This window comes from Neomonachus schauinslandi, chromosome 13 (genome assembly GCF_002201575.2).
Source record: "Neomonachus schauinslandi chromosome 13, ASM220157v2, whole genome shotgun sequence".
In the NCBI taxonomy this organism is placed as follows: Eukaryota; Metazoa; Chordata; class Mammalia; order Carnivora; family Phocidae; genus Neomonachus; species Neomonachus schauinslandi.
In genome coordinates, this window is record NC_058415.1 from 58,667,702 (window position 1) to 58,693,941 (window position 26,240).

The 26,240-nt window shown below is 38.7% G+C and overlaps 1 protein-coding gene across 7 annotated transcripts in view; it reads left to right on the top strand.

Annotated features, from left to right (window-relative positions):
• The window catches only part of MELK (maternal embryonic leucine zipper kinase), an 82,619-nt gene that overhangs the window by 15,957 nt on the left and 40,422 nt on the right, over positions 1–26,240 (top strand). For all 7 annotated transcript variants that reach the window (XM_021691389.1, XM_044920469.1, XM_044920470.1 and 4 more), the window contains 3 exons: positions 2,016–2,114; positions 20,859–20,927; positions 22,375–22,473. In XM_021691389.1, the coding sequence (XP_021547064.1) occupies positions 2,016–2,114; positions 20,859–20,927; positions 22,375–22,473 (267 nt within the window). The remainder of the gene's footprint in view (positions 1–2,015; positions 2,115–20,858; positions 20,928–22,374; positions 22,474–26,240) is intronic.

The following is a 26,240-nucleotide window of genomic DNA, read 5'->3' on the forward strand; positions in this document are numbered from 1 at the left end:
AAGAGGGAGAGAGAAAACCTTAAGCAGGCTCCACACCCTGTGCAGAGACCAAAGTGGGGCTCATTCTCTCATTCCTGAGACCATGACCTGAGATGAAATCAAGAGTCGGACGATTAACTGACTGAGCCACCCAGGCACCCCTCTTGTTTTAGTTTGACTTTCTATCCTTCTAGGACAGTGTCCCAAGGAATTGTCTGAGGCACTTGTTAAAAGAGGTAGAGCTCAGTCCTGTATGCGTAACAGATTTGGTTCTGTTTCCTAAGGTGGGGCTTGAAAAAGAAAAAGAATCTTCATTCTAAAATAAGTACTTTAGGTAATTCTGTTGTTCATGGTCCAGATCATGCTTTAAGGAATGTCCCATGCATAGTAAATATCTCTAATTCCTTCAGGGATTTCTCACAGGAAATGGTTTCAAACCCCTCCTCCCTCTGATTTTTTTTATTTGGCAATTAGTAGCTTATGGACTTACTTGCATTTGCTTTGGTTTATGATTTTACTTGATTAATTTATTCTCATATCCAGTTCACATCAGTGAGGGGAAGGTGTTTGGATGAGTTAACTGAGGAATACTTTTTCTGCTTTTTTCTCTCTAGTAGGCTTTGGTAGATTTCTATGGGGATGTTACTTTTATTTTCCTTATCTTTTTATTTAACCTCAGACATAATCTCTGTTGACCTCTTCTTATGGCATTTGATGAAGCCATGCTAGCCCACTCGTTCCTGTGCAGCCTCTTTGCTTTGAATTTAACACCCCGGTCAGGAGTGCTATGCTATCAAGGCTTAATTTATAGATTAATTATTTGACATCTCAGAGGCATAAATGGTTAATTTCTGACCTCCTGCAACTTGGAAGAAAAAAATCAGGTGTTTGCCTGAAAGTGGATTATTTACTTGGGACATCTTAATAATTTGATGTGATTTGGTAGACAAGACTGAGTTAGATTTGGGTTACTTAGTACAAGCACTACCTAGATGTGATGCTGCTTGAGTTATTTTAACTGTTTCTCTCCTCTGCCTAACCCCTTCTGCCTTTTAAAAAAAAATACTACCCCTTTTACCTCCTAAAATTTTCCTAAGGCTCAAACGAGGGTGGGAGCTATGACTTGTCCTCAGCCAACAGTGGTGTCATTATTATTATTATTATTTTTTTTTAAAGATTTTACTTATTTATTTGACAGAGAGAGACACAGTGAGAGAGGGAACACAAGCAGGGGGAGTGGGAGAGGGAGAAGCAGACTTCCCACTGAGCAGGGAGCCGATGTGGGGCTCGATCCCAGGACCCCGGGATCATGACCTGAGCCAAAGGCAGACGCTTAATGACTGAGCCACCCAGGCACCCAGTGGTGTCATTATTGACTAAGGCCAAATACCGCTTGAATAAGTAGTTAGTGCTTAGGGCTCATGGGACACATGGATATCTTACATAAAGGTTAATCTCCTTTCTGGGATTTTGAGACTTGTAGGGGTGTTTGTGCTGGCAGGCTAACTTCTAGCCTCTGTATTTGAGAAGTCAATCGTTGAACTTTATTAAGGTTTCTTTACATAGAGAGGACTTTACAGCACAGTTTAGTCACATTTGCAGATTATCAAGAGTAAATTTTAAGGCTTGTTTTGACGTCCTCATGCATGTTGATACAATCCTCACATGTAATAAACCCTCAGTAGCCCTACAGAATTGTCTTTCAGAATCAGACCTGGCTTTATCTCCTTCCTTATCATGTCCAATCCAGCCTAGCCAACTGGGAATTATTTTCTCTTAAGTGTTAGAATCCAGCATTGGAAGAGAGTGCACTGAACTGAAAGTCAGGAGACCCAGCCGGGTGGCCTGCCACTGACTGGGTGACTTTGAACAAGCCTTCCTTTCTGGGCTTTAGGTTCGCTGTCTGTGGAATGAGGATGCTGAATTGGATGGTCTCTGTGCTCTTTTTCAGCTGTGAAGATTCTGTGATTCTGTTAAGTGTACTGCCATTCTATGTTCTAAATTTTTTTTTTTAATTATTTTTTCTTCCCTCTCAGGCAGATGTTTGGAGTATGGGCATACTCTTATATGTACTTATGTGTGGCTTTCTACCATTTGATGATGATAATGTCATGGCTTTGTACAAGAAGATTATGGTGAGTATTACAACGCATAGAATTTCAGTGTAAAAGTTCTATACTGCATACTATTTGCTTTCTATCCATAAAAGTACAAAAACAAGCAAAAGTAATGTGTGCTTTTAGAAGTCAAGATAGTGGTTATGCTTTGGAGGAGGGAATGATTGGAAGAGGGGTGTGGGGTGGTTCTGTTCTGTTTCTTGATCTGGGTGCTAGTTATACTTGTATATTCAGTTTTTGAAAACTTGTCCAGGTGTACCCTCATAATATGTATACTGTTCTGTGTGTATATTATACTGCTTCAGTAAATAGCTCAGCGAGACAATAACAAATGGGGAACTAAACAGGTGAGATGATTTTTTGGCTAAGAGTTTTTATTTTGTATCCTGAAATGATGCCTTAGTAATTTACTGGGTTAAATCACATTCTCCTATTGAATTCTGGTAAAATAAGAGAAACTGTTTCTTTTTGAAGGTAACATTTGGCTTTAAGGTTTAATAAAACTACAGTTAAGAGTACTGTTAGCTTTGTTAAAATCCTATCTATCAGAGACAGGAAGCAGATTTGTTGTTGTGGGGGTTGGGGATGGAGTGGCAGTGGGGGAGTGACTGCTAATGGATATAGGGTTTATTTTTGGGGTGCTGAGAGCATTGTGGAATTATATAGTGGTAATGATTGCACAACTTTGTGAATATACTAAAAACTACTGAACCGTACACTTTAAAAGGGTGAATTTTAAGTTATGTGAATTATATTCAATTAAAAAAATCCTCAAAATCACATATAGCAAGGAAAACAGTAAAATTCTTTTTAAAGATTCCATGTTCAAAGCAAGTTAACACAAGAAGATATGTAAAGCGGGGCGCCTGGGTGGCTCAGTCGGTTAAGCGACTGCCTTCGGCTCAGGTCACGATCCTGGAGTCCCGGGATCGAGTCCCGCATCGGGCTCCAGTCCCGCATCGGGCTCCCTGCTCGGCAGGGAGTCTGCTTCTCCCTCTGACCCTCCCCCTGTCCTGCTCTCTGTCTCTCATTGTCTCTCTCGCAAATAAATAAAATCTTAAAAAAAAAAAAAAAAAGAAGATATGTAAAGAGTAAGGAAGAGCACCGCTTTGTCCCTAGCAAACCAGTCAGACCAGCAGAGCAGCTTCTCTCCATGTAGTTTGAATTCAGTTCTCTTGAACAAATATTTCTAAAGGTCGTCTTTGTATGAGATACTGGAAGGCATGAACAAGGATCTGTGAAACTTCATCATTGTCCACCAGGGCCTGATTTCTTGTTGGAGACAGATATAGGGCTTTCAAAAAAGGGTTGAGGTGCTTCAGAAAGGGATGTGGGAGAGAGCATGCTGTTAGTGTGAGCAAAGACAGAAGATGGGGGAAGCATGGGGGAAGATGGAAAAAGCGTGGGGGAAAATGGTCAGACGTTTTCTGTGGCTGGACCACTGGGTCTCTAGCACCCTTTTGGGAGGGAGACTACCTAAATCAACTGTCATTCTTGGGACGTGGTACACCGAGTTGAAAGTGGTAATCCCAGTTGGCTGATTTTTTGCTCTATAGATTAAGTTTAATGGCACTGAGTTCAATCTTCAATTTTTAAATTTATTTGACTTAATACTCATTTCCTATATCCCACCTTGGAAAAACCTTTATAATCCATGCCCAAATGACAAAGAGTAGTTTTGGGAAGAGATGGAATGGTAGTAGTTCCAACTCTTTGAAGGCTAAGGAGCTCTGATTCTGCAGTCAAATGGAAGTCGGTTCACAGTAGCTGTTCACACTGCTTTGGGGAACTGTGTGGGCCCGTGCTTCTCCTTGGGAAGCAGAGATAGATGGGACGGTGGGCTGGCAGCCAGCTTCCTGGGACTGGCTGCGCAGGTAGCCAACAGCCTGTATTTCCTCCTCTCCCTTCTCAGGAAGCTTTCCCTAAGCTTTGCAGGGTAGCAGTGTTTGCTTTCGCTCTGCTCGCTCACTGGGACCGCAGTTTCTGACTACATAGAGCCGCACCCTACTCTGTCGTACAGGACAGAGTAGCGTTAGGATCGCTTTATAGCTTCAGCTTTGCTTAAAACTCAAGTGCAGTGGGATGGAGGCTGGTCTTGGGCAGCTCAGCAACAATTTTCTAGCTATGCTTTTTAAAAAAAGAATTAGTTTGGGCTCTTCAATAATTCACTCTTTTTGCTACTCTTTTCTGTAAAGTAGTAGAGCTATGTTTCTCGTTCTGAGAGTAATTTTAGTATTGTAAGCTACTAGTATATTTTACCCCACTCTTTTTTTTGGAATTCCATGCCAGAGAAATAAACTGACAGACAAATTTCTCCTAAGATGAACTAGAATTAGATCTGTTAGGTGGTATAGCACGGAATCTTATACCATTTACAATTCTAGAAAGACAATGTGGGGACACATAATCATAGAAATTTGCTGTTGGAAAGGATCTTACAAATCATGTTTTCTCACCTCTGCTTCTTGTTTCATATTTAAATCTTGACTAAAACATCTGCCTTGGCTATGTCCATGTAATTTCTCTGCATATTAGCATCATTTGGGGTGCTTTAAAATATATTGGGTACAGCCCTCAGAGCAATTAAATCAGAATCTCATTGGTATTTTTAAAATCCCAGGATCTCTGCTTTCTGTCTGTGGACAGAATATGGCAAATTACTGAGCCTTTCTGAGTCTTAGTTTCTTCCTCTGTAAAATGGATGGAATGATAGTTTTTACAATATAGGGTTGTTAGGATTAAGTGAGTTAAGCCTTGCACAGCATTTAGAGTAGTGCTCAATAAATGTTTGCTATTATTATTCACACACATGTCTAAATTTGGTTTGCCAGTATTTTGTCCAGGACTTAAAATTTGTTCAGAGATTAATATGTACTTTCTTTTCTTAAACTGTTTTATTTGTTTGTTTGTTTTTGGCTTCAGGATTTTACTAGCCACATAAAGTTAATTGAAGGGTATTCTTCCTTTTGCTGTTTCGTTAAACTGAACTCCTGATCATCCCAAATGAGTTTCAGGAGTTCAGTTCAAAATGTGCCCATTTTGTCCAATTTCTCAAAGTTATTAGTATAAGATTATTTACCAGTGTCAAAGTATAATATCAGATTTTTATGTATTTTTTTCAGATTATACGTATATAAGGAATTTTATATTGTATCTCTTTATGCTATTCCCTTTCCAATTTTTTCACACACACGTGAGTGGAAATTTCCTGAAGTTATGGCCATGCTAGGGTCAAAATGACTGTCAGTATAATTGGAGCTAGGATTGACATTTTTTTTGTGAACACGGAGACTTCTGAGATACTTGACTTCTTGATGATGAGTATATGGGAATCTTAGTAAGACATTATGCTGTAAAAGATCACTATAATAATTGTATCCAGGAAAAGTTTTGAATATTCACCTTGGCCATGCAAAGGCTCAGTAAGGATGTCTGACTTTGAAGAGTCTAACTTCCATATACCCCGTGGATATCCACCTGGTAAAACAAAATGAGGTACTGTATGCATTTACCAACTATAAACTTTGATTTTAGAATAATTATATCTCAGGGGCGCCTGGGTGGCTCAGATGGTTAAGCGTCTGCCTTCAGCTCAGGTCATGATCCCAGGGTCCTGGGATCGAGCCCCACATCGGGCTCCTGGCTCAGCGAGGAGCCTGCTTCTCCTTCTGCCTCTGCCTCTCTCCCTGCTCATGCTTTCTCTCTCTCTCTGTATCTCTGTGTCTCAAATGAATAAATAAAATCTTTAAAAAAAAATAAAAAATAAAATAAAAAAAAGAATAATTATATCTCTTTCTTATAGTGATGATTAGACAGGCTGTAATCTTTGATTTGCAATGTTAAAATGTAATCCACATGTAGGAAGACTACTTGGCAGGAGGACGTGCGTTCATCTCTCCCAAGTAATACCGAGGCAGTAGGGACAAGTTAAACAGAAGGGGTGGGTGGACCAGGGGTTGAGGACGGGATATATTGTTGTCTTATCCTATTGGAAATAGTAGTTGATCGGTCAGGAAATTGTTCCTACCAACTCTGACTCATGAGTTAGTAGCATGATGCACAGTTCTTACAGATGTGTGATTAGCTAGGAATCTGTGCTGAGGTTAAAACTTCAGTCAGTCTTCTTGGCCAGGTGATATAGAGGTTGGCAAACTGTGGCCTACCAGCCAAATCTGGCCTACCATCTGTTGTTTAAATAAAATTTTATTGGAACATAGCCATACCTGTTTGTTTATGTGTCGTCTGCGGCTGCTTTTGCACAACAGTTGGTGGAGTTAAGTAGTTGTGACAGAGATTGTATGGCCCACAAAACCAAAAATATTTACTATCTGTTCCTTTTCAGAAAAAGTTTGCTAACTCCTGGCTTAGTGTTCGTGATCTGTAGTAGAATGATCCTCCCCAGAGCCTGCCTTCTCCCTTTCTAGAATATTGGTCTAAAATACCCAGGCTTGTAGTTCATCAAGAAACTGACATTCAGTTAATTGTTTTTATAATGAAAAACAGAGAATGTATGGTAAAAAGCTAAAACATTACTAAGGAGTATATAAAAAAAAGAAAACCCCCAAACAAAAAAACTTCCTCCTCACCTAACCCTCTGTTTTCTTCCAAAGAAACTATTTAGAAATTTCTTTTATACATTTGTAGGAATTACCTGTACTTATACAAACCTTTATGTATCTGTATATATCCTTTGGGACTGTATAATCCACACAGTGAATGGACTTCGCCCCCTTCTCCTTTCCTCCTTTTTATTTTATTTATTTTTAAATATTTTATTTATTATTTATTTTAGAGAGCGAGCGAGCACGGGCGGGCAGAGGGAGAGGGAGAATCTCAAGCAGACTCTGCACTGAGCACAGAGCCTGATGCAGGGCTCGATCTCACAATCCTGAGATCATGACTTGAGTTGAAACCAAGAGTCTGACGCCCAGATGACTGAGCCACCCAGGCGCACCCCCCTCCTCCTCTTTAAATAAATAAATAAATTTTTAAAGCTTTTATTTATTTATTTGAGAGAGAGAGAGAGAGAACGACAGAGATAGCGAGAGAGAGAGAGCAGGATCCAGGAGGAGAGGTAGAAACATGCTCCCACTGAGCAGGGAGCCTGATGTGGGACTCGATCCCAGGACCCTGGGATCATGACCTGAGCCAAAGGCAGACACTTAACCGGCTGAGCCACCCAGGCGCCCCTCCTTTTTAAATTTAATGCTTTACTTTGACTATTGTTTCATATCGGTACATAGCAACATGTATAGATTTTCATTGTTTTTTTAAATGGCTGCATAGTATTTATTGTGAAATTTCTTGTATTCCAAGTTTGTGTACATCATTTTTTTTTTTTTAAAGATTTTATTTATTTTACAGAGAGCACAAGCAGAGGGAGAGAGAGGGAGAAGCAGGCTCCCTGCTGAGCAAGGAGCCCGATGTGGGACTCGATCCCAGGACCCTGGGATCATGACCTGGGCCGAAGGCAGCTGCTTAACCAACTGAGCCACCCAGGCGCGCCTTGTGTACATCATTTTTAAAAATTAATTTTTAATTACACAATTACACAAGTAGTGCATAAAAATATTCTCTGTATAAAGAATTAAGACACTACAGATAACTGGAGTTCTCTTGACCTCTCACATAGGTAATTACTATTATCACTTTGGTTCTTTGGAACTTTTATTTGTATTTGTAGTATTTTGTATTTTTTCTTAACATAAATGGTATCATACTAATATAATTCTGTATCTGTCTTTCTTACTCAACAGTATGTGCCATTGTACATATAACATTAGCTCATTTTTACAAATAGTTTATATAGCCATTTTCTTATTGAATATTTTAGGTTATCTTTTAATTTTTTCACTAATATTTAAGTGATGCTCAGTGAGCATCCCTGTGCATATCTTCTTGGACATATGTACCAAGTAGTAGAATTGCTGGATCCTAGGGTGTAACATTTGAAAAATTAACAGATGTTGTCAAATTGTGCTCCAGCATTTTTTTCCACATTATACTCCCAGCAGCAGTGTATGAGAATGGCTGTTTCACCACACTGTCTTTTACATTGTTATTTACAAAAATTTTGGATCTTGGTCAATTGAATGGGTAAAAATGGCATCTGAAAATGGGATCTGAGGGGCACCTGGGTGGCTCAGTTGGTTAAGCGACTGCCTTCGGCTCAGGTCATGATCCCAGGGTCCTGCGCATCGGGCTCCCTGCTCAGCCAGAAGCCTGCTTCTCTCTCTCCCACTCCCCCTACTTGTGTTCCCTCTCTCGCTGTGTGTGTCTCTCTCTCTCTCTGTCAATTAAATAAATAAATAAAATCTTAAAAAAAAATGAAAATGGGATCTGATTTTTTAAAAATTTATGGCATCTGATGTGTTCTTCATGTGTCTTTAATAATTTGAGTTTGAACTTACTTTAAATGTGTGTGTATGTATATATATATATATGCCTATATATATATAAAGTTTATTTCTTCTTCTGCATACTGCCTGTTCATGGCATTTGCTCATTAAAAAAAATCTTTTTCTTTTTTTTCTTTTTTAAAGATTTTATTTATTTATTTGACACAGAGAGAGACAGCGAGCGAGAGAGAGAACACAAGCAGGGGGAGTGGGAGAGGGAGAAGCAGGCTTCCCACCGAGCAGGGAGCCCGATGCAGGGGTCGATCCCAGGACGCTGGGATCATGGCCTGAGCTGAAGGCAGACGCTTAATGACTGAGCCACCCAGGCGCCCCCCCCAAAAATCTTTTTCTTATTAAATTATAAGAATGCTTCTACAATAAGGAATAATAATAATTACTATCATTTATTGAGTATTTACTATGTGCCAAGTGTTGCTCTATGCATTCTACATGGATTAGCTCAATTTAATCCACACAGTAGTCCGTTGAGGTAGGTGCTGTAATCATACCCTTTTTAAAGATGAGGAAAGTGAAGCAGAGAGAGGGAAAATAATTTGCCTGAAGTTATTCAACAATTATTGACTCAATTGGGATTTGAACTCAGGGTGTCTGCATCCAGAGGCTGTATTCCTAACCACCATGTCATAGAGCATCCCAAGGAAATTAACGTTTTGTCTTGTGTGTTAAAATCTGTATATTTCAGGGTTTTTTTTTTTTTTTTTAAGATTTTATTTATCTGTTTGTCAGAAAGACAGAGAGAGAGAGCACAAGCAGTGGGGAGGGGTAGAAGGAGAGGCAGGCTCCCTTGCTCAGAGGAACTTGATCCCAGGACCCTGGGATCATGACCTGAGCTAAAGGAAGCCGCTTAACTGCCTGAGATACCCAGGTATCCCTATATTTTTCAGTTTTTTTCTTCATGCTTTTTTCTAGTATTGTTAACTTTTTTTTTAAGATTTTATTGTTAAGTAATCTACACCCAACATGGGGCTCGAACTCACAACCCTGAGTGTGAGGAGTTGTACATTCCACCAACTGAGCCAGCCAGGCACCCCAATACTTTTAAATTTTTTAAATACTAATTTTTTGATCTACTAGAAATTAATATTGGTGTAAGAAGTAATAGAGACCCAGCTCTTTTCTTTTTCAGTATAATTTTTATTTTTATTTATTTATTTATTTTTAAAGATTTTTTAAATTTTTATTTATTTGACAGAGCACAAGCAGGGGGAGCTGCAGGCAGAGGGAGAGGGAGAAGCAGACCTCCTGCTGAGCAAGGAGCCCGATGCGGGGCTCAATCCCAGGACCCTGGGATCATGACATGAGCCAAAGGCAGTTGCTTAACCAACTGAGGCACCCAGGCACCCCAGTAAAAAATAAAATAATAAATAAAAAAATAAAAAATAAAAAAATAAAATTTTTATTTTAAAATAGTTTTAGATTTACAGGAAAGTTGCAAAGATAGTACAGTATTCCCATATATCCCTCACCCAGTTTTTCCTATTATTAACATCTCACGTTACTATGGTGGTTTGTTACAACTAAAGAACCATCATTGGTACATTAATATTAACTAAATTCTGTACTTTATTCCTGTTTCATTAGTTTTTCTCTAATGTCCTTTTCTATTCTAGGATTCTCTCAGGATACCATATTATATTTAGTTGTCGTATCTTCTTAGCTCTCTCTGATCTGTGATAATTTCTAGGGATCTTTTATTTTTAAATAAATAATTGCTTATTTATTCTAAAATAGGTAATTGGTTGTCCCAGGACTGCTTATTCAATAATCCTTCATTTTCCCATTGATTTGAAAGGATGGTTTTATTATATATTAAATTTCTACATTTACATATTTCTTTTTCTGGGCTTTTTATTTTATTGTACTTATCCTTTTGTCTATTCTTGTCTGATACATAATTGTTTTAGTTGCTGTATCTTTTATTTACTTATTCATGAGAGACAGAGATTTTATTTATTTATTCATGAGAGACAGAGAGAGAGAGAGAGGCAGAGGGAGAAGCAGGCTCCCAAGGAGCAGGGAGCCCGATGCGGGACTCGATCCCAGGACCCTGAGATCATGACCTGAGCCGAAGGCAGATACTTAACCATCTGAGCCACCCAGGCGCCCTTAGTTGCTGTATCTTTATTATACCATTTATTTTATGTCTGGTAGAATTAGTCTTTTCTTATTATTCTGTTTTTCCTCTAGAATTTTTCTGGCTATTCTGTTATGACTTTTTTCCCTGGTGTACTGTTTAAATGGAATGTTTGGAAAGCTAATGGGTCCATAATTTGATGGAATAAAGTCTATTACATTTTAAAAAGGGATGATTTGGTAACATATCTGTGGTATTAATAATGGAAAATGAATGAGCCAGGATTGCTGACCTGGCCTTGGATGTTCTTTCAGTTGTATGAAATTCTAGCCCTTTCAGAGGGTCTTTATTTTCATAGCCTAGAAACACACTTGTTTACTGCTTGTCCATGTTCTTTTTTTTTTTTTTTAAGATTTTATTTATTTATTTGACAGAGAGAGACACAGCGAGAGAAGGAATACAAGCAGGGGAGTTAGAATGGGAGAAGCAGGCTTCCCACTGAGCAGGGAGCCCGATGCGGGGCTTGATCCCAGGACCCCGGGATCATGACCTGAGCTGAAGGCAGACGCTTAACGACTCAGCCACCCAGGCACCCCCATGTTTTTATTTCTTAATTCTTTGTGTGTTTGTGAGTGTTATTAGTGCTTTCTTTTTCTTTTGAAAAACACTAGTATTAAATTATAGTACATCTTTGTAATAGAATATTCTACAGCTATACAAATAAACGAGGAAGCTCTTTAAATACTGATATGAATGATATCCAAGATAGATTGTTGGGGGAAAAAGCAAGGTTAGAATAGTATGTGTAGCGTTCTGTTATTTTTGTAAAAATGAAAGAAAGGGAGGCATATTTGTATTACTTACTCACACGTAGAAAGGGACACAAGTAGTAGTTGCTGTTCCTTTTGGGGAGAGAAATTGGGAGAGAGGAATGGAAGGGAAGACTTTTCATTCTATGCTCTTTTAAATTTTGAATCATGTAAAGTTTTTACTTCTTGCCTAATTGTTCTAGCTAGGACTTCCAGTACTATGTTGAATGGAAGTGGTGAGAGTGGCCATTCTTGTCTTGTTCCTGATCTTGCAAGAAAAGCTTTCAGTCTTTCCCCATTGAGTGTGGCGTTAGCTATGGATTTTTCATTTACGGGTTTTATTATATTGAGGTAGTTTCCTCTTATTTCTAGTTTATTGAGTGTTTTTATTGTGAAAGGGTTTTGATTTCTGTCAAATGCCTTTTCTGCATCAGCTGACATGGTCATGTGTTTTTTCTTCCTTCATTCTGTTAATGTGGTATATCACATGTATTCATTTGTGTATGTTGAACTTTTCTTGCATTCAGGAACAAATCTGACTTGGTGATGGTGTATAATTCTTTTAGTAGGCCGTTGAATTTGGTTTGCTAGTATTAAGTTTTTAAAAAGTGGAATGATGAAGTTCTTTGTGAGTTTTAAACCCCTAAAACTGCTGTGGGAAGTGGGGGGGATGACTTCTCCAGTGAAGTCTGAGTCTGTTGGTAACAGTGGAGTTGTATGTATGTATGTATGCTGAAGTCTCTTCTGTCTAGAGTGTCTGCATCAATCTTTTTGTTGTTGATTTTTTTTTTTTTAGGTTTTTTAGGTTATCTTTATACCCATCGTGGAGCTCGAACTCATAACCCTGAGATCAAGAGTCACACGCTTCACTGACTGAGCCAGCCAGGCGCCCCTTGTTGATTTTTTGTGCTTTTTTCCCCCTACTCCTCTTTCTTTTTTTTCCTTCCAAGGAGATAGAGCATTCTGAAATGTGTATGCTTTGTATTTTCATGACCCTTTCATGTGGAGTCTCAGAAAAAATAAAATGTTTGCTGGCACGGATATTCTTATTCTGTTGTTACAAAAGTAGTACTTAACATTCATGAGCTTCTCTTGTCAGATTCTAAGTGGCGTAGTTACTATTATGGTACCCCTCTTATAGATGAGGAATCTAAGGGGCAGACACCTTAAATAACTTACTCAGAGTTTTTTGGCTAGTAAGTGGCAGAGAGATTTGAACTCAGCTTGTCAAGCTCAGAGCTAGTTCTCATAACCATCCTGAAATACTGTTTCTCAACTTTGTAGTTACTAGTCTCAAGAGAATCATAGACTCCTCGGTGGGAAAAGTGACCCTTACCCCAAACTTCTTTTTGTGTCCATTCACTTGGGAATATTATCAGACACCCCAACTTGTCAAATTTACCAAGACTACAAGTTAATTCTCCTAATTCATATTATTGTGCATCAGCTTTTTTACTCACTTTAGGTGTCACTCCTGGCAGAGCAACTTAGGTGGGTCCTCATTTTCTTCAGTAGTGTTAGGGCCTTGCAGTCATCAGTCATTTCAAGGTCCATTCCAGCTCTGAGTAGCTGTAAGTTGTCTGACTTCTCTTTGTTCACATTTGGGTTCCTTTGTTTGTTTCAGCCTAGCATTTCTGTTGAAATTTTGAATCTTGATTCTGCTCCCATGAAATATCAGCTGTCTCTCCCAGCATTGTGCCACTTTGCATGTTTCTTAAATATCTCTAATCCAAGTTGTCAATTAAAAAACTGAATAGAATAGGTGTTTTGAGAATTGGGTTTTGGTCTCTATCAGGTACACTTAACCAAGGTTTTGTGGTTTTATCCACAAAGATAAACTGAGTGACTGTTAATGCCTTACGGAAATTGAACTACATTAGATCCTTGGTGTTCCTCATTTACTGGCTTAACTTTAAGCTTTGCTTTTTCTTTCTTTTTTTTTTTTTAACCTGTCTGGACCTAGGTTTCCATACTGCCTATTTGCCTTCACTTGCTGTTACTTCAAGTTCATATTCATATGGCAGCCATGGAATCAATGCCCTTGATTATTAATATATTATTTCTCCAATACAAGGTGAATGTACCAACATACAATCTTCAGTGTTCTCTACATTTATTTGTTTGTATCCTTTGTGGGGGTATTTCGATATTTTTGGTAAATCAGATATTTATGCAGTGCAATGAATATGGTAGAAAATATCTAATTCTTGTTCAGTAGAGATTTAACCTTCCTAATTAATATTATTTACTAATACTGTAGATTCTTTGTTTCTCCTACTCTGAATTTCATTTTTTAGTTTTTCATGTATTTGCAAGTTGAAAATTGATTCAAATTAGGACTTTTATGCATTATTGTGGAATTTAATTTCACACATTATAGATTTTGAAATTTATTGTAATCTTGGCTTGGAACTATTGTTCCGAGGCGCAGTGTAATACAGTCTGCTGGTTGAATCTAATTAAGGTGTCGTATCACTTGCATGCAGTATGTATCTTTGCCTAGAATGTTCTAAAATTCCTCACTTGGGAATAACACTTCCTTCAGTTCTTCTTGGTCTGATTGAAAAACCCAGCAATATTTGACACACAGTATGTAACTCTTGTTTAAGAGGCAGGCTGTGTTTATCTTTTGCATTTGTTGACTATTTTAACCAAAATGCTCAATCACAGTTTCTAGCATGATTACCAACAGATTGGGTATTAATCTTATTAATGTCACCTATATTCATTTACCATCACTGCATTCAAAGACAAGCATGACTGTACTCCGGTTCTGGGTACACAAATATTAAGGAAGTATAAATAATTTTAGTAAATGAAAGTTGAATAGCTTGCAAGTAAAATTGCTTTCTAACAAGTATAGTTTATAATTTTAAAGAAAATTGGCACATTATCTTTTTATGAGATTATATTTTACAATTATTGAGTTGACTATATACTGTAATTATCTGTTGGAGAGATCGCCTGCCTTTCTTAGCTTTCAAGCTCTCTAGAACTCCCAGGATTGTCTTGCTTAGCCCACAGGGTTTTTTTTCCCCCCTCCTGCTTGGTTTCTCTCTCTATTACCCATTTCTTGCTCTCATTTGCAAGGTAATCGTCCCTTAAATAAACAACAATTCTCTAAAGACTGAGCAGAAACCAGGGTTAAGTTGCACAGCCCTGGTTGACAGAGGGCCTTTTATGGAGATGCTCTTCCCCAACAGAATTGCTTGTTTCAAGGTCTTTTCCATTAGATCTTTGGGTATACTTCCAATATTGAAATAAGGAGCCTTTCTCCCCGTTTACCTCTAGGCTTTCTTAGACTTTCCAGCACAGTACAACAGAAAAAGTACTGTATATCTCTTCTAGTCCCATGTCCACCTCTTTTTTGCTCTGTAACAATGTTTTTCAACTTTGGCACTATGGCATTTTGGACTAGATAATTCTATGTTATGGGAGCTGTCCTATGCATTGTAGGATGTTTAGCAGCATCCCTGCCCTGTTACACTAGATGCCAGTAGTAGCTCCCAAGTGATGACAATAAAAAATGTCTCCAGTTGCTAAGAGAGTAGATCTTAAAAGTTTTCATCACAAGAAAAACACTAAGCGAACAAAACTTGTAAATATGTGTAGTGATGGATACGCACTAAACTTACTGTGGTAATCATTTCATAATATATACATATAATAAATCCTTTGTTGCACACATAAAAAGGTCTCCAGACACTGCTAGATGTGTACTGGGAAACAAAATCACTCCCAGCTGAGAACCAGTGCCTTATAATATTGAACAAGTGCTTGATTTCCCTGGCTGAGACTTAGTTTCCTCATCTCTGTAATGTGGTTAATAATCCTTGCTTACGGCACAGGATAAAATATTTGTGCAAGTGTTTTGTGTATTTTAAAGTATTATGTACAAGTAAGAGGTTGGGTTAAGCCTGGCAGTAGAACTCAGCTCTGAATTCTATTACTGTCAGTATCTCAGTGCAGAGAGTGAAGCTGAGGATGTCGGGCCTTGGTGATGGGTCACAGGCCTCCTGACTTACTGTAGATGGTACTCTACAGGGCTTTTCTGTCCAAACAGGGAAAGTGGGTGGGTACACTTTAGGATGTAATGGAGCAGGGCTTGACTAGATGATATGTTCCTTACCAGGCAGTCCTGAGGCAGCTGCATTGGGGGCATAGCTCCATTGGGAGACATGTGGCATTCCTCAGAATGACTCTAGCTTTTCTTATAGTACTGAGCATTTAGCATTCTGGCATGCATGGTTTTGGCTAACATACCCATCTCTGGTCTGTTACTATTTTGGGCATCCCTCTCTCCCACCTGTTTCTTTCAGATTCAACAAACATTTGCTGTCTCTTACGTGCAGGGCATTGTATTGAGTGCTTTTACGTATTCTCTTTTATTCCTTTTACAATTCTCTCGGTGGAATTACTTGTTTTACAGATAGCAACGATAGTAATAGTAATAGTAGCATTAGTCATAGAGGCAGCAGTAATAGAACTAACATGCGGAGTTCTTACTTTGTGCCTGGCATGGTGCTCAGTGCTTTATATGTATTAAATCACTGAATCCTAGCATAGTAGGTACTATTATTTTGCTTCTTTGTACAGATGAGGAAACTGAGGCACAGTGCGATTCAATAGCTCATCCACATGACTAGGAAGTGGTAGATTCTGGATTTGAATCTAGGAAATTTGTCTCCAGAGACTGCTGCCTTAGGAAACAGGTCCAGAGTAATTAAATAACTTGTACAAGTTCATGGAGCTACTAAGAAGCAGGCTGGGATTCACACGTAATGTTGACTCCAGTCCATCGCTCTTTCCAGTGTGCCAAGCACCATGCTTCTCATTGACCCATTCTTGCCTCTTTCTGGCTAGGATAGCTTCGGTGGTGCTAACTTAGTGGGGGAACTTAGGCTAGCCCGGTAGGGGGATCTATTAGAAGATACATCATGAATTCAAGATGGGATGATAAAAGGGGTGATAAAATGAGGCAAAGAGGAACGTCTGGTGGAGCTTTTCTTATTCAGTACTTTGTTCTGATTATTTCTTTTTACATCTGGTTTCTGTAGAATACTGCTTCTTTTATTTAAGAGTACTTTTGTCTTGGGTGGTACTTTCTGAATTTAAAGGCATAACATTTCTTTTATTTTGATAGATCTGGTGATGGGCCTATTATCTGTGTTGCAGCAGACCAGAAAGGGCTAGAACCTAGAACCAGACTTATCCTTGCGGTGGGCAGGTGCTGGTGGGAGAGAGGTATTTGAGGAGTTAAACCCTTATAGATGGTGTATTAGTTTCCTAGGGTTGTTGTAACAAAGTGTACTATAAGGCAGTGCCTTAAAACAACAAAAATTCATTCTCTCACATTTCTGGAGGCTAGAAGTCCAACTCAGGTGTCGATCGGGCCATGTTCTCTCTGAAGGCTCTAGGGGAGAATCCTTCTTTGCCTCTTTCTAGCTTCTGGTGTTTGCTGGCAATCCTTGGAAAGCGGTGAATTGTAGTTGCATCACTCCAGTCTCTGCCTCTGTCTTCACATGGCCTACTTCCCTGTGTTTGTGTCCCTGTGTCCCAATTTCCCTCCTTTTAAAGGACACCAGTCATATTGAATTTAGGGCCCATCCCTACTCAGTATGACCTCATCTTAACTTGATTACATCTGCAAAAGACTCTATTTCCAAATAAGAATGCATTCACACGTTCTGGGTGGGCATGCATTTGGGACTGCACCCAGTGCAGATGGTGTCCAAAGAGTAAGCAGCAAAAGGCTCCACTATCAGCATGAGGGGAGACTCCCAGAGTTCATGGGGATTCTGACCAGTGAATGAAACATGACAGAGGACACTGTAGGTACAGGTTGTGATTGCAGATTCAGGTAGGTCATAACCATTTGATCAGTGTAAGCAGGTAGGAGAGTCCTTACCCCAGGCCGGTCTCTGCTTTCTCTGGGACTCTGGCAAAAGCAAGCCAAACTGTTTGAGAGAGCAGGCAAATGGTCAGGTTGCTAAGAAAGAGAAGAAGTTAAGAGACCCAGGATTTGAATGATGAGAGGCCTTGATCTCAGGAGTAAGGAGAAGCTCAGATAGGAGGGTGCGGCCAACTAGGTCAGGACCAGTCAAACAGCAACTGTGACTTACTGCTCAGGCCCAGAGTTGGTTGAAGCATCTAAAAATGCCCCCTTTCTAGGGATAGGCCTGCACAGAGCAAGGAGAAGTGAATTAAAGGCTTTCTCACTGTAATTCAGTTTCCAGCACTGGCTAGTATTAAGGTGCACTGGCAAGGTGTAAATAAGAGCAGGCTCTCTGGATGATATTGAGTGCTCTGGATAAAGGAGATTGAAAAATTTAATAACATTAAATGTTATTTGTAAGTGAAAGAAAGCTGTTGCCCTTTCTGGGAAACACTTTGTAGGCCAGCCTCTCTGCTCTCATCAGAGAGGCTGAGTCAGAGATTGAGTTGTTTTGACATTGACACCTTTTCTTTTTAAATTTATTGCTTGATAACGCTTCTTTGGAACTCTGCTTATTTCTTTAACATAATCAAAATCCAAACTGCCATGTAGTCCTAGGACTCTGAGCAACCCATATGTGTCTGTTTCTCTCCTCGCCTTGGAACTGGGCTGATTTCTGTGAGAATGATGTCCTAGACAGTTTATAAGAACAGAGAACCCCAATGCTTGGGCTAGTCGATGGCTTCTCCATCTACCTGTCTCCACCCTTCTAGCCTTCTTTAACTGCTGTAGGTTTTATGCATGCACGCATGTGTCCATGTGTGCTTATCCTTGTCTCCCTGGACCTATATTATATTTCTGACTCAGGATCCTTATTTAGTGCCTTTTGTCTTCCATCATTAGTTTTGGGGACCCTCTGGAATTTGCCAGCAGACTATGTTCCTTCGTTCCCACAGTTATCACAAAGAATTCTGTGATGAATGTTACTGTTCATATATTTTTATATGCCAAATTATTTGCTTAGGATAAATTGCTGAAGTGAAATTGCTGGATCAAAGATACGTGATTTTGAATGTTTTTTATGTGTTTTTTCTGTGTTTTTATGTGTTTTTATGTTATTTCTAAATTATTCTCCAGGAAAGCTTATATTCTCTAGTTGTATATATAAGCACTCTTGTCCCTGAACTCTTATTAACACTGGATAATGTTTTTAAGTTTGTCAGTTTGATAGACAACAGATGGTATCGTATTTTTGTTTAAATGAATTACTTTTTTATTACTAGATTAGTTGGACATACTTTCATGTTTATGGCCATTTAAGAGTTCTTGTTTTGGAAATTATCCATGAATATTCTTTGTTCATTTTCTTTTGGTGTGTTTGCTTTTCATCCCATTCCTTTATTTACTACACAAATATTAATTGAATACCTTTTATATGCTAGGGCCAGACACTGTTCTTGGAAAACAGTACTGACAAAATCCCTGTGATTAAGGAGCTTATGTTCTATTGTAGTAAGGCAGAAAATAAATAAGTAAATATGTAATATGATGAGTGGGGATAAGGTATGAAAGGGAGGTAAAGAATGATTGTGGGGGATGCTATGTTATAAAAGCAGTCGTGGGAGGCCTCACTGATACCACTAGTGTATAGTGGAGACCTGAAGATTGAGGCCAAAGCTCTGCTGGTGTTTGGGGAAAGCATTATAAGGCCGAAGAAACAAACAGTGCAAAGGCCCTGAGGTTGGACTGTGTTTGACATGTGACTGTAGTTTGGTGAATGAGGGGAAGAGTTAGGAGGTGAGTCTGAGAGGTAGCAAGGAGTTGGGTGGTTGTGGGGATATGGAACATGCATGCAGGGTCTTGGAACCAGAATAAGGTATTTGGACATTATTCTGAGTGATCTGGGGAAGCATTGGAGAGTTTTGAGTGGTGAAGTGGCATGACCTGAACCGATGTTTTAAGAGAACATGGGTGGTGGTGAGTGGAGACTAGCCTGGGGGTCGGGGAGGGTCAGTAGTGGAATCTGGAACATCAGGTAGGAGTCTCTTGCAATATGCCAGATGGGAGATGCTAGTGGCATGGTGGAAATAGTGACAAGTGGTTCTGGATAGATTTTTAACATAGAACCAATAGATTTTTTTTTTTTAAAGATTTTATTTATTTATTTGACAGAGAGAGACATAGCGAGAGCAGGAACACAAGCCGGGGGAGTGAGAGAGGGAGAAGCAGGCTTCCCGCAGAGCAGGGAGCCCGATGTGGGACTCGATCCCAGGACCCTGGGATCATGACCTGAGCCGAAGGCAGACGCTTAACGACTGAGCCACCCAGGCGCCCAGAACCAATAGATTTTGCTGATGGATCAGGTGTGAGGTTCTGAGAGAGAGAGGAATTAAAGATGACTCTGTTTTCTGGCCATTAGTAGAGATGGGGGAAAATGTGGGCAGCACAGGTTGGCTGGTTGTGAAATCTTGGTGATTTATAAGAGCTTTTTATGTGATGAAGTTTATTAATATTTAGTCATTTAGGTGGAAAAATTTTCTTTCCTCTGTTTTTAGTTAACTTTGTTAGTGCTGTTTGCTATATAGAAATGTCAACTAGTCTTTATAATTTTTGGGTTTGCTGTCATGTTTAGAAAAATTCTAAAAATAATCACCTCTTCTTTACTTAAGTACTCTATGGTTTTGTATTTCCATTCCCTCTTTAATCTGGATGAAATTAATTTTGGTATAAACTGTGAATTAAAGTTCAATCTTAATTGATTGAACTTTCAATAATTAACCTGTTATCCTAGCACCATTAAACAATTTGTTCTTTGTTAAGAGAAATGGTTGTATCATTTCCTCTGAATTGTGAAAGAGGGGTATGTGGCAGGTTGCGTAAAAAGATACGCTATTACGTATTAGTGTTTAGCAAGCCCCTGGTTTTGTCTTCGGTTGATGACTCGGTAACTATAATTTCTGAGTATCCTAGATTGTAAACATTTGTCTCCTGAACCTCTTCCATTCCCAAAACATGTACTTGACTTAGAAAATGACCTGCATCAGTTTCCCTCAATGATTGTGAATTCTGTCCTATGGATGATATGTAACCTGTTTTTAACCACAGCCTATGTCCTGCCACCAAATGTGTTTTCTGCTACTTCATTTTGTCAACTGATAATTGTTCTGAGATAATAAACTAAAATTTGCTTTAGCAATATGAAAATTGACTACAGTGTGTACTGGCTGTCATTTATTCACATTACAGATCCCAAAGCCCTCCGCATTTATGTATTCCAGTCATATTCTCTGTGCTCTAGTCCTTCTCTGATATGTGGATAATGTAGAGGTGACGATATGTAATTTGTTGGATTTTCTTCTTTAGGGCAAAAAATATGTTTCTTATGTTGTTAATAATGTTTACCAAATCTTATGTTTGGGTTAAGTCTTCAAGCGTGGAAGTAAACCTCCAGCATTTTGTCATCTTAGAAATTGATGCCAAGGCTGATTGAACCTAAATCTCTTAATTGTTTCTTGTTTTTTGTAGAGAGGGAAATATGAGGTTCCTAAGTGGCTCTCTTCCAGTAGCATTCTGCTTCTTCAACAAATGCTACAGGTAAACTTTGTTATTTATTTTTTAAATAATAGAAGTCTACTGCAGTTGTTTGATCCAACCCTAAGATGACTGTGGTCCTGCTTCATTTGGAGGACAGTGCTGTTTTTCTATTACCTTAACAAAATTCCATTCATTATATCTACCACCCTTCTCTAGATGCTGTCTTAATTGTGTTGCAAATGCATTTTCTTTCATACCTCTACCATATGTCTTTGCTGATGTGGTTTTCCTTCCTTTTTCTTGAGTATCGTGTGTTTTCTCTGACCAGCTCTTGCTCTACACTCTTCCCCTTTCTTGCTCCCACTCTTGCATGTTAAGTGTAGACAAGGAGTACATGCTTGAATGAGCTGATGGATAATCGAGTGGACCCCATGACCTCATGCAATGGTTCTCAAACTGTAGCATGTATCAAGATTGCCAGATGGGCTTGTTAAAACACAGATTGCTGGGTGCCACCCCGAGAGTTCCCGATTCAATAGATCTGGGGCAGGACTAGGGGATTTCCCTTTCTAACAAGCTTCCGGATGTTGCTGATGCTGCTGGTCTTGGTACCACACTTTGAGAACCACTGATTTAGGGGAATGGCCTCTGAGGGCTAAAGGTAGGAGTGTTGAAATCTAGGTATCTACCCTGCCAATCGGTAGGCATGCCACCTAACCTGGTTCTGATTTGTCAAATGGGGATTCTGAACCTGGCCTCACTGCTATGTAGTGCTATGAGGATAAAATGAGATAAATAGGAAACACTTTGAAAATATGAGTACCTTATTAGTGCAATATTTTTTTTTCATTATTATGTATTCGGAGTATCTTCCAGTTTTCCCATCTATTAACCCATCTCCAGTTTTTATTCAGAATTTACCTCAGGCTCACCCACCTTGATTAAGTAGGGCCAGACCACCAAATCTCCATAATGAGATTGAAAACACCTCATCCTTTCTTCTAAACTCCAAAAAACTTAATTTTTGTTGATTAATTTTCCTCTCCTCACATTTGAAAATTACAAATGGAAAAGAAAGGTGTGCTTTTCAACTTGTTCTATGTGATTGTAAGCTCATTGGAGGTAGAGATTGCATATTCACTATGAAGGCCCTGCATTGTGGCTGCTTGAATATTAAATTGGTGAATATTTCCTGTGAATAGGTTTTCCAGCAAAGACTATTACATCATACAATAGATTGACTGAACTTCATGAATAATGTTCATACCAATGAAGTTCATGTTTGTTAAACATTTATCTTCTAAGCGCGTGTTGGTTCCTGTAGTTTTCTTACCTTTATTGCCTTCTTTAAAGAATTTATTCCAAGGCCATTTTAAGGTCTTTGACAGCATTATTGTGATGATGAAGTTTACATCTGTTCTGATGAATTTTGAGTTCTCAGGAGGAAAGGAGTTCTGTGTTCCCTATTTGAAATGTTAATCTCTAGCTACTTCTCAACGGCCACTAGGTGGACCCAAAGAAACGGATTTCTGTGAAAAATCTATTGAGCCATCCCTGGATCATGCACGATTACAACTGTCCTGTTGAGTGGCAAAGCAAGAAATCTGTAAGTAAAATGAAGTCCAGGAGAATTTTTCACAAAAACTTTGTTTGATCTTTGTGTGGATTCAGGACCTACAGTGATGGTTTAAATATAAAAGAAAATGTATTTTGTAGACTTGTTTATCAGATTGGGGTTTGTGAGGTTTGTAACCTAATTAATTATACATTTGCCTGTTAATCTCTAGGACAGTGGCTCTTAATTTGGGCTGCACATGAGAATCATTGAGACCTTAAAAAAAAAAAATGCCTGTGCTGATCCCAGAACAATTAGTGGTTAATTTTAAAAGCTTCCAGGTATTTCTTACATGTAGTTAGGATTGTGAACAGTGCTCTGGAAATCACAGGCAAGTCGCTTAACTTTGCCAAATCTATTTGTTCGTCTGTAAAAAGTAGATTAACAGTTCTGTCTACTTCCCAGAAGAGTTATGAAGTTATAGCGGTTCTCAAACTTTTAAGTCTGAGGACTCCTTTACACTCTTAATATTTATTTATTGATTCATTTAAAAGTAACAGTAGTAAACCTATTACGTTTTATCTCAAGTTAATTTTTTCCTGAAAAATAACTTTAAAAATAAATTTAATGAGAGGAATAGCATCTTTTCAAATTCCTTTGAAGTCTAGCTTGATAGAAGACACTAGGATCTCATGTGCTTCTGTATTCTGTCTGTTTTGATATGTTGTTTGATTAAAATATATGAAGAAAAAGCAGCCTCACACAGATATGTACTAGGAAAATGGATTAACACCTTAAGAGCTTTTTAAGATAATTAGGGATATTCTGTGATAGTCCATTAATACTTGACAAATAGTGGTTTCTTAAGGGTTAGTTGCTTGTGGAATCAATGAAGTTATTGTACTCTATTACATTAAAATCCATTGGTCTTGGGCGCCTGGGTGGCTCCGTTGGTTAAGCGACTGCCTTCGGCTCAGGTCATGATCCTGGAGTCCCGGAATCGAGTCCCGCATCGAGCTCCCTGCTCTGCAGGGAGTCTGCTTCTCCCTCTGACCCTCCTCCGTCTCATGCTCTCTGTCTCTCATTCTCTCTCTCTCAAATAAATAAATAAATAAATAAAATCTTTAAAAAAAAAATCCATTGGTCTTTCCATTGGATCTCTTCCCCACGTAACATTATGAATTGGTCATTTGGAAAATATTGTTTCGCTGAGTTATTCAGATGTTCCAAAAGTTAATGCCTTTCATTATACATTAGAAAAAAAACCCTCACATTCGTTAAAGTCACTATTGATCTCATTAGAAGAGTCTTTAAGAATTGGAAAACTGTAAAAAAAAAAAAAAAAAGAATTGGAAAGCTGTTAAACTAATGGTGGCAGGTACAAATTTTCCAAAATCCTAATTTTCTTTTTAAAAATTTATTTCTTTAGGTGGGGAGGGGCAGAGGGAGAGGGAGAGTCTTAAGCAGACTCCACGCTGAGCACAGAGCCCAACGCAGGCCTCGATCTCATGACCCCGAGATCACGACCTGAGCTGAAACCAGGAGTCGGACACTTTAACTGACTGAGTCACCCAGGTGCCTCCCAAAATCATAATTTTTGGTTGAAAGTCCAAATTATATCATTAGCAACAAATACTGTCAGTTGTTTGTTTTCCTTTAAGTGACAAGTTCCTTTTGTTCATTTTTGAGAAAATGCTAAATACCCAGGTGTAAATATATTTTGTCTTTCAATTGAAAATGGCATTCCAGGAAGAAAACAGGTGATTCAACTTATAACTCAGTCGCACAGGTGCTTCTCCTCTAAATGGCCACCATATTTTGGTGTGCAGAAGTGCTTTCTGCATGCTTCCCACTTTGTCACACAGAATATCAAAAACACGTGTCCTGGGGCACCTGGGTGTCTCAGTCGTTAAGCGTCTGCCTTCAGCTCAGGTCATGATCCCGGGGTCCTGGGATTGAGCCCCGCATCGGGCTCCCTCCTTGGCAGGGAGCCTGCTTCTCCCTCTCCCACTCCCCCTGCTTGTGTTCCTTCTCTTGTTGTCTCTCTCTCTGTCAAATAAATAAATAAAATCTTAAAAAAAAAAAAAAATGTGTCCTGAGTGGCCAAGGTTTAATAAAATTAGTACTTTTTACTACATCAATGATATTCTTAATTGAAACTGGCTTAAAAAATTTTTCCTTGAACTGTAAGTGCATGACCAAGAATATGGTATCCTAATACAGTTTTGTGTCACTGCTTTGATTCATACTAAGGCACCAGCAGTGTTACTCATCATTGCGTTTGCACCATCACCACAAATGTTAACATTGTGAAAAATGAAAAACAGTATTATTATAAAAATAGGTTTGATCTTGGAGATCCTCAGGGCTCTGTGGACTATACTGTGAGAACTGGTCTAATATATATGTGTGAAAAAACTGTAAACAGTCCTATATGAGTTTAAGCAGTTCTTTAAATAATTATTCTTGCATTAATGTTTAAATTTCTCTTTTTTTTTAACAAATGGCAACTTGAACTTAGCAAAAGTGTGAATGTTACTAAAGGATATGTATATTTTGGTATTAGTTAACTATTACTGTGTAAAATGAAATCTCAGAATTTAGTGACTTAAAACAATAATAACTTATAATTCAGTGGACCAGCAATTTGGGCTGCCTCAACTGGGCAGTTCTTGTGCAGGCCTTATCTGGAGTCGTCACGTGACTGCAGTCATGTGGTGACTTTATCGTAGCGGGATGTAGCTGTTTGTACCATCTGTCTGTTGGGCTACATTGCCGCAGGCTAGTCTGGGCTTCTTGAAATCCCGCCTGGATTCCAAAAGAGGCAAGAAAGTGGGCAAATTCTAATCCTTCATTTTTCAAGCATTTTTCAAGTCTCTGCTCGCATCATGTTTGCTAATAGCCCATTCACCAAAGCAAACCACATGGCAGAGCCTGGAACCACTGTGAAAGGTGTGTCCTTCTAAGTCAATACAATTCATATCCCTAAAATATAGATAAGGAAATCAAGAAATGAAAAATAACAATTAAAAAAAATAAATTTTGAAGAGTGGCATCACTTTACATCTTTGCAGATTACTTTTAAATCTGGCTTAATAGAAGACACTTAGATACTTACCTGTTTTTGCATTCAGTCTTGTTTTGCTTTGTTCTGATCAAAGCATATGAAGAAAATGTAGCCTCACATAGATATGTGGTTAGAAAATTAATTTAATACTTTAAAGGAGAAGTATTTTAATGCCCTTTTCAGATAATTGAGCACGTTCTCTGATAATCCACTAAAATTTCTTCAGTGGAAGGGGGTATGTGCATGGGTCAACAGAATAGCTTGGAGGTTTTTCAGACATGCCACAATGCGGACTTAGTAGAGCTGTGAGGTATTTGCTTTCTGGAATAATCACACTAATAAATATAAATAAATACTCTTCCCAGTAGCCAACTAGTCTTGGAAAAACAGAGTAAGCTTGTTTTTAGCTCCTTCTTATTAGTCTGCCCACTGTTATGAAATCCCTTCTGATTCTCCTTTGACTGCCAGCTCCTAAAATTTCTTTTCCATATTCCCTTTGGTCCTCCATGACATCTTTAGTATCTATCGAGCAAATGCAGTTAGAGCAGCAACTAATTTTTTTTTTAAGTTTTTATTTAAATCCCAGTTAACATAGTGTAATATTAGTTTCGGGTGTACAATATAGATTCAGCACTTCTATACATCACCTGGTGCTCATCAAAACAAATGTACTCCTTAATCCCCATCACCTGGTTCATCCACCCTCCTGCCAACCTTCCTTCTGCTAGCCAGCAGTTTGTTCTCATCAGTT